Below are 9,384 nucleotides of genomic sequence, written 5' to 3'. Positions count from 1 at the left end.
CAATCAACGCTGCTTTGGTAAAAGAAAAGATCAGTGTAATGCCCCAAATTCTCCGTTGTGTTTAACGGCGTGAACAGTAGGCCGGGAGGGCCATACTTGCTTAATTATGCTATTAATTGATTAAATGCATGTATATGTTGATTATATTATGATATGATGTGGAATGCATGCATGAGAGTCCATATTTTTATCCACAGGGGTTTGATGGTTATTTGGCCCGTTGAGGGTAAATTGATTATTTGTTCGCATGTTGGTGATATAATTTGAGACCACATTATAATGTGGGTTTGTTCGAGCCATTTGGCATGAGACGATCAAGGAATGTTAATTATCGGTTTTGTCATAACGGGCTTAAGCTCGGGGCTCGGGGTGAGTCTCGGGGTGCTTTTAATGATTAGAGTGTTACCGGGTATTAAAGGGTAACGAGATGTGAAATATTGGTGTTTGAGGATATCGAGATTAGCGGGAATTGGGAAGCGTTAATTATCATTAACAGTGTAGGTGGAAAGTGTCAAATTTACCCTTGAGTTGGCTTTAGAAACTTTTAAGGACCTAGGGGTATTATGGTCATATGTGATTTGGATATATATGATGTTTAGATGGCTGTAAAACAGAACCCAAAACAGAGTTTACTTCTCCTCCTTCCCGTACCTTCACTTTCCTTCATTTCCCTTGTGAGTTTTTGTGATCTTGTTGAGGATTTGAGCTTGGGAGCTAGGCCTTGGTACTTTGGGAGAGTGTTCCACTGTGGAAGAGCACCATAACCTGAACTTGAGGTAAGATTTTAGCCATTAGTTTCCATGTATGCTCTGTTTTCGTTTTAGGATTTCAGCTCTTGATTTTGGTGTGGAAAGTTGGAATTAAGGGGAGTTCTTGTGGTGTTTTACTTGGGTTATGATGGGGGAGAGTTATGGGTGATGTTTGGAGGTTTAAATGGGTGTTTGGAAGAGGTTTGGGTGGTGTTTAAATTGGGTTTGAAGGGTTGGTTCCAAGTGAAAACGCAAGGGGAGAAAAACAGGGGTTTTGGCTGAACTGGGTGTTGCGCCGCGGCATGGTCAGGGTGAGCCGCGGCCCTTGGGGGCTGCTGGGTTTAGGCGCCTCTGTTTGAGGGGCGGGCCGTGGCATGGCCAAGGAGGGCCGCGGCCCTTAAGGCATTTTTGGCCAGAATTAGCTTTTTAGCATGGGGATTCAAGCCTAAGGCCTCGGGAATGAACCTACTACCCGGTTGAGTAGTGTTTGAGGTCCCGGAGGTTAGGTTTTGGTTTGGGAACCTTTTATTATTCATTTTATTGATGGAATCCCATAATTTTGTTATGACCAGGTAACCGCTAAAGGACCAAAAGGTCGATCGTTCTCAAGGTCACTCTTTTATTTGTCCTAGCTCGGAATCCGAGGTAAGAAAACTGCACCCCAAGTGTGACATGCATGGATATTTGTAAGGCATGTTGATTGTGTAATATGGAAATGGATTGAACATGGAATGCTTAGCATATGTTGTTCGCTTGTGCATAGCACTGACTAATTAGTCAGGTTTGGGCAAAGGTGCTAGTATCAACTGTGAAGCTGTGACTGATTAGTCAGGTTCGATAGTGGTACTGGGCACTGGTCACGTTGCACTGACTTGTCAGTCAGAATTGGCAAAGGTGTTAGTGTCAGCTGTGAAGCTGTGACTTATTAGTCAAGTTCGGCGGTGATACTGGACACTGGTCACTTAGCGCTGACTTATTAGTCAAGGATGGACTTAGCGTGGTTCACGCAAGCCAACGGAGATTAGATCTAATCGACTATTAGCATTGAATGACTCAAGGAGCATTAATGCCTGACCGACCCTGAGGGTCGATGAACAAACAGAGCTTGGAGGCTGGTGGCTTACTCAACAGCCACTCTCCCGCTAAAATCATGTGTTATTCAGTTGTTTGAAAGCTTTATGCTCAGTGTGATTATAATGATAATAATTTGATAATGTTTATGAAAAGTGTTATGTTTTCTTGCTGGGCTTTGGCTCATGGGTGCTATGTGGTGCAGGTAAAGGGAAAGAAAAGCTCGCCTAGCCTTGAGTGGAGAGCTGATGTGGTGGTGTGTACATATGCGGCCACTTGACCACCACGGTCAAGGTGTTCTCAGAGGAACTAGGGGGTTTACCCTACTTTTGCCGCTTAGGTCGGCGGGATTGTAAATTTAAAACTGTAATGACCATTTTGTACTGAGAACCACTTGTAAATGTTTTGTTTAGCTCTGCAGAGCAGTTTGTAATAAAATCTCCATTTCCTTTTTATTGGTTTTATACCTTAACCTATTAATTACACTTAGAACACGTTTTTGATCAAAGGACTCAGGTAACGAGTCAAATTTCCGGTCCACCGTTCACCGTAACTGTTCTGGGGTAGCTAGGGCGTTACAATCAGGGTACAACACCTTGTGTACTATATCAGTAAAGGCTAGTAGGTGCAGAGTCTAGGTATCCCCCTCTTGAAAAGCTAGCCTATTGTTTAGTAATCTCCTCTCGAAAGTCGTGTCCATACTTCCAAGCTCACTTGATCCGAGTCCTGACCAATCAACCACTGAGACAAGTTCTTCAGAAACCAAAGGCCTCGGGACGATTACTCAAGTGGGTAGTGGAACTAGGACAGTTTGATATCACTTATCATTTTAGGACGTCAATAAAAGGACAAGCATTGGCAGACTTTATAGTCGAAGGCACCAACCTTGAAGACCCTTCCTACCAATCGGAGAATGAAGATACCGAGAAGGAAGAAGATACTCCCATATGGAAGCTATATGTTGATGGAGCATCCAATGAACACAACTCGAGCGCAGGAATCATACTGATCACTCCGGAGAATCATCGAATTCACCGCGCTCTCATATTTGGATTCAACGCTTCAAACAACGAGGCTGAGTACGAGGCATTATTAGTAGGATTATGCTTATCTCGGGATGTGCATGCATAGTCCCTATAGATATTCAGCGATTCCTATCTAGTGGTGTACCAGGTACTGGGGGAGTATCAAGCCAAGGGACTTAGGATGGTGTAGTACATGAATAAGGTGAAGGGCTTGTTGACACAGTTCAAGAGATACTTGATTACACAAGTCTCGAGGGAGCAAAATGCCAATGTTGATGCCTTAGCCAAGCTTGTCAGTGCCAAAGATGCAGACACCCTGAACATCGTTCCCGTCAAATACTTGGAGGAATAGAAGCATAACTGAGCAGGAGGCACTACCTGTTGAGTTAGCAGATATGTGGATCACCCCTATTATTAACTATCTCAACCAATGAGTAGTACCAAGTGATCGGAATAAATCAAGGAAGTTGGTGAGACAAGTTGCACGATATATGATAGTCGAAGGGGTCATGTATTGACGAGGGTACTCCCTACCACTGCTAAGGTGCATTACACCCAACCAGTCAAAGTTGTTAATGATCGAGGTGCACGAGGGGTTTTGTGGAGATCACGCTGGGGGGCAGAGCCTATCAAAGAAAATCCTACGATAAGGATACTTTTGGCCAACCATGAACGAAGACTCGATGGAGTATGTCAAAAGATGCCACAAATGTCAGATGTTCTCCAAGATACCCCGAGCGACACCTAATGAAATAACACAAATGCAAAGCCCTTGGCCCTTCGTTGTATGGGGAATTGACCTGATCAGAAAGCTACCCACGAGAAGGGGAAGAGTCCAATTTGGTGTTGCAGCGGTAGACTACTTCACCAAATGGAGTGAAGCAGAACCGCTCGCCACCATCACCTCGAAGAAAGTCTTGGACTTTGTGGTGAAAAATATCATATGTCGATTCGGTCTACCAAAGAAGGTAGTCTCGAACAATGGGACTCAATTTGACAATGATATATTCACCTACTTTTGTACGAGGCATGGAATCACAAAGAGTTGTTCGTCGGTAGATGTAGCGTCCCAAATTTGCTAATAGGGCTTAGGGCCTTGATTAGCGTGCCTGGAGGGCAATAAGTGATTTATTATGTTAATATGTGGATTTGTTGAGTATGTGATTAGAAATGCATGTTTAGGTGAATTAAATATGCATGTGGGCCTCGTTTGGTTATTAGGGGCATGTTTGTAATTTTATCCCGTTGAGGGCATAAATGCAATATTTGTGATTTGTGTGATATATTTGTATTGCACGATCTGAGACAGTCCTAGGGAGCGGTTTAGCTAGAAAGTCACAACGGGGTCGAATACCCGACTCGGGCAGGTCGAGGGGTATTTCGGGTATTAGACATTTTATTGGGTTATCAGGTAATGAAAATAAATATTTGGAGATATATTTGAAGTTAGAACGTTTAGGAGGGAATATCGGGGAAATTTACCATTTTTCCCTCGGGGACATTTTTGGTACCCCGAGCCTTTGAGGTATCCTTAGAGACTAAGTTAAGTAAACAAAACTAAGGATATGTTCAGAAAACTAGGAACCGACCCAAACACTTCTCTTTCTCTCTCATTTTTCTCTATACCATACCAAGGGGAAACTTTGAAGATTAAGCTAAGAATTGGAGCTTTAAACTTGGAGATTAGCTCAGTTTCAACTTGTGGATTCAAGCAGAGGATAAGGTAAGCTCTTAACTGTGATTCTGACCATTAAATTCTATAAGTTATTGGCTGGGTTTTAGTTTTATTAAGTCTTTGAGGTTGAAGATTTAGTTTGGAATTTGATGAAGTTTTAAGCTAGCTTCTTGTTAGGTTTTGCTGCTGAGACTATAATAGAACTTATGTGGTGATTAAATTGGATTGTTGGAATGATTTTGGGGTAAATTGGCTTGGTTTTGGTGGTGAAAATGGAGGATTTTTCTGGGTTCGAAGGGTCAGGCCATGGCATTGTTCTTGTTGAGCCCCATCCCTCTAGAACACTTTGGAGGCCAGGAAGAAGGGCAAGCCGCGGCACACCATGGATTGGGTCCCGGTGCGCATGGCCTGTTTTGAGGGTTGGGGTTTCTGGTTGAGGCAGGCCGCGGCATGGGACCTTGTGGCCGCAGCGCTTAGTGGGTTTTTGGACCCCAAGGAGGTTTTAGGCTCGGGAATCCAAAAGTTAAGGCTCAGGATGGATTTTATCACCCGGATTGATGGAATTCAAGGTCCCGAAGACTAGAATTATAACCCAAAGTTATTTAATATATTAGAACTTGATGGATGGATGTTGTTGATGCATTGTGACTAGGTTTTCAGCGAGGCTCGGACTAGGGGACTGTGCTCGGAAAGCTCGGGACACAGGTAAGAAAACGGTTGTACCCGTAGAGCAAGGCAAGGCCCTATAGTTTGTGTTGCAGGTCATAGCCCCATTGATTATGTTAATACGTGTTTAAGTATTTGTTTAATTATGCTATGTGTGTATATATGTGAATGAACAGTAAGAGTCAGGAACAGAACGGCGAGGGCTGGGAACGGCAAAGGCCGAGAACGGCAAAGGCCGAGAACGGCAAGGCTGAGTACGACAAGGGGCTGGGAGCAGCGTTAAGCATGTGAAGTGCGAGTTTCCAGGGTGAGACCCCTATAGGATACCTGGGATATCCTCACGGTGTAGACCGCGAACCCAGGGCTTGGTAAAGTGCCTGGGACGGCATGGCCGATATGAGTTTAGCCTGTTGGCAGTTTTGTTATGTGTTGAAAGATGGTTATGCATATGTTATTTGCTTGTGTGGAGTTTTCTTGCTGGGCTTCGGCTCACGGGTGCTCTATGGTGCAGGTAAAGGCAAGGGGAAAGTTGACCAACCATGAGTATGGAGAGTGTGAAGCGACGTGTACATGTTTGGCTTGCCTAGCTGCCACAGCCAGGGGTATTTTTGGGAGATGTTTGTATTAAACATAGTTTTGTCGTTTAGTCGACTTTAATCATAATTTTGAGTTGTAAACATTTCTAAACAGCATTTTGGGATCCCAAATGTATATCTCTTTATAATTTTCAATGAATGATTATATTTTTAAATTGTATGACTTTTGTTTATGGTTTAGCTACACTTTTGTCTTAAAACCTTGATTAGCGAGTTAATTGCACATTCTAAATTCACTTAGTAACGACTCTAAGGAAGTAGGGCGTTACAACTTGGTATCAGAGCAAGCCAAGGTTTATGGTTCCTGGAGATTGACCGAACATGTACGCTCGTTGTCAGTGACAAGCTCGACTTAGGGTTGGTTGGTAAAGATTGAATTATATGCTTGATTATGTGCTTAAATGCCCTGTTTGCCTGATTATTTTATATAGAGCATGATGAATGAGTTAACATATGCATGATGTTAGGGCATGGCCCCTTGAGTGTTCTATGCTATTTGTATGTTCTGTGGACTGCTGTTTATGGTTGGCTGATGTGAATTGGGAGGTGGTTTTGGATGTTGTTATCATGCCTGATGAGCAGCATCGTTGATTGCAGGCATATTGTTGAGATGCCCCGACAATCATCGAGACTTTGCGACAGTAGGGCCGAGGATGACAACTAGGGTCAGGATCCTCTACCTGCCCCACAGAATTGGCAACAGATGTTTGCCGAAATGGAAGCTAAACTGCATCGAACAGAGGAAGAACTTCGATAGTTGAGGCAGCAGGCCCCTCCTCCGGCCACTGGGTTGTCAGTTCAGCAGGCAGTGGCGCCAGTGCCGGTTCAGCCTGTTATGGAGAATAGGTGGGAACCTTTGTATGAGAGGTTCAAGAAGCAGCATCCTCCCAACTTCAAGGGTGGACCAGACCCATTACGGTCAGAGCAGTGGATGAATATGATTTCCTTTATCTTGGATTTTATGAGGGTGGAAGGGAACGAGAGGGTAGCTTGTGCTAGCTACATGTTCAGCTAGATGAGATTCAGGTTCGAACGTGGCTTCATCAAAATCATCTGAAGCAAGTAGGGAGTGTGCGGATGCACCCACCTCATCACCTTCATGTCCAGCTAGCATGGGCGAAGAGGGTACCTCCTCAATATGAATAGGTCCCGGGGAGTCTATGGCATTCACGGGCTCGAGACCATCTTCATCTGGAACATCGGCTATAGTAGAAGGAAACAACCTGACCATCCTAAGGTTCTCTGAAGTAATGAGGGTCTTGACATTCTTCTCCTCAGGGGTCATGGAAATCAATGCCTTGGACCTAACAATCATAGCCTGGGTCAGGAGTGGTCTATAAAAAGGTCCGACGTGCTTAAACTTGGAGTAGTTGGCCTCTGCATCCTTAGTGAAGAAATATTTGTCGACATACCTAAACGCCTTCTATTTCCAGAGATCTCTTCGAAGAAGGTGTCGGTATCCTCTCTCGTATAATGGTGGAAGTGGAAGTACCCCGAGTTGCGTTGAGAAGGGTTCGTCTTCATATCAAATAAGTAATGGATCTCATGAGGTATTGGAGCAGCCCACTTTCTATGATGATAGATAATGTACAACGCAGATAACACCAAGATCGCATAGGGAGCCAGTTGAGAAGGACTAATACCAAAATAATATTTCATGCTTCGGAAGTATGGATGAAGAGGAAGTAGGGCACCAGACTTGATGGCAGAGCATATCCAGTAGGGCTGGGCATGGGTTGGGTTGGCTGGGTTGGAGGTGTTTGAATGAGTCAACCCAATTACATCGGCCTAGAAAATTCTAACCCATTTAAAACATTTTTAATATATAACCCAACCCTACTAATTACATTAAGGGTTGGGTTGGGTTGGGTTATAACCCATTAAAAAAATCTATTCAAAATCTAAACAATAATGTAGAAAAGATGATCAAATTAAAAACTAAAATAAAGAAAATAATGTCTTAGAAGTTTATACTACTAGTTAGTACTTAACAACTCAAATATTACAGTCATCCAAATTCGAAACACAAGTCATCCAAATTCGAAACACAAGTCTTAAAATCATTACAATCATCCATAAAAGTAAGTAGAAAGTTCATAGAAATTCAAAATAGAGCAAAAAAAAGCTTGAATCCATCAATGAACAATGGCGATGGGTGCATTGGTCTTCTCTTTTGTTGTCGCTTTGTCCTTAAGTTTGTTGTCTACAATTCGAAAACCAAATTTAAACACTTATTGAAAATAAAAAACAATAAAGTAAGGACATTATTAAGAAGTCATTTTGTTTACCTTCTTCAAGAAACTCATAAGCTTGTATATCATCCAAATACTCCCTTGTTTGAATCCCTTCATGACTCCCCTTCAACCAATTTTGAGTGCAAACTAGTGCCTCCACCATTTTTGGGCTCAAAGAACTCCTAAATGAGTCTAAAATACATCCACTAGTACTAAAGGCAGATTCAGAAGCCACAGTAGACACGGGTATAGCAAGAACATCTTTAGCAATCATAGACAGAATCTTAAACCTTTGAGAATTATCCTTCCACCAAAGTAGGATATCAAATGAGGAAGTCATTGGATTGATAGTTTCTTCAGCCAAGTACTTATCAACATCATTCATTTTCTCAGTCACAAACATTTGTTGTTGTTGCAAATAATTTTCCAATAATCTCCTCCTAATAGTTTCTTTGACACCACCCTTTGGTGGTGAGTCACTTTTACTTACCTAAGCATATAAACAAAAAGAAACACAAAGTTAGGGTTAGAATACAATAACATATATAAAGAAATCATAATAAATAAAAAACCAGCAACTAACCTTGTCACCATCGCTCTCACCCTCAACATTATAAGAATTGTACAATCGTTGAAGGATTCGCTCCACCTTGACAACAATCTTGGCAACAATTTCAACATCATAAACAGTCTCAAAACAATACTTCAACTTGTATCTTGGATCAAGCACAACAGCAAAAAACAACATGGGATTGATGTTCTCTGCACTGCCCCAATATTTGTCATATTTCCTTTTCATACTAGCAGCCATGGTGGATAGCAAAGGATCACTACTACAAGCCAAGTCACTCAATTGTGTATGAATCTCACAAATCTCATGATAGAAATTATTGGATGTTACATGCAATGTGCCACTAAACTTTAGAGTAACTTCATAAAAAGTTGAGAGAAATTTGACAAATATAGTAACAATCTCCCAATCACTAGAAGTTGGCGGCCCAATCCTCTTCCCCCCATGTTCATTTTCCATGAAGAAACTCACAAATTTGTCATCTTCCTCCTCATATCTTGCAAAAGCTTTTTCAAATTTAAGAGCCACATCTAACATCATGAAAGTGGAGTTCCACCTTGTAGGCACATCTAAAACCAATCCCCCCTGTAATCAATTCTTTCCCTATCCACACAAGCCTTGAATTTTAGCAACCTTGCAGGAGATGACTGAATGTATCTTACACAATTGCGAATGGTAGCGATTGAATCATGCATGTCTTTCAACCCCTCATTCACAATTAGATTGACTATGTGCGCACCACACCTTAAATGCATGAACTCGCCATCAAGAACAGATCTATTCCATGCATTCACCCT

At 42.3% G+C, this 9,384-nt stretch overlaps 1 protein-coding gene across 1 annotated transcript; it reads right to left on the bottom strand.

Annotated features, from left to right (window-relative positions):
- Positions 1-7,917: 7,917 nt before the first annotated feature.
- On the bottom strand, positions 7,918-9,127 carry LOC133799498 (zinc finger BED domain-containing protein RICESLEEPER 2-like). Its single transcript, XM_062237513.1, has 3 exons — positions 8,600-9,127; positions 8,071-8,506; positions 7,918-7,985 (listed from the first exon to the last, which is right to left on the bottom strand). Exons 1-3 carry the CDS (start codon positions 9,125-9,127, stop codon positions 7,918-7,920), a joined length of 1,032 nt encoding a protein of 343 aa, XP_062093497.1.
- Between the last annotated feature and the right edge of the window lie 257 nt (positions 9,128-9,384).

Source organism: Humulus lupulus, chromosome 9, assembly GCF_963169125.1.
Source record: "Humulus lupulus chromosome 9, drHumLupu1.1, whole genome shotgun sequence".
Lineage (NCBI taxonomy): Eukaryota > Viridiplantae > Streptophyta > Magnoliopsida > Rosales > Cannabaceae > Humulus > Humulus lupulus.
This window is presented reverse-complemented; position numbering and strand designations above follow the sequence as displayed.

Bases quoted from the DNA above. Each gene is read 5' to 3' on its own strand.
- LOC133799498 (XM_062237513.1), bottom strand. From the start codon at position 9,127: ATGATGTTAGATGTGGCTCTTAAATTTGAAAAAGCTTTTGCAAGATAT. The intron at 8,507-8,599 runs GTTAGTTGCTGG...TTATATGCTTAG, and splicing joins GTGAGAGCGATGGTGACAAG to GTAAGTAAAAGTGACTCACC. The intron at 7,986-8,070 runs GTAAACAAAATG...TTCGAATTGTAG, and splicing joins TTATGAGTTTCTTGAAGAAG to ACAACAAACTTAAGGACAAA.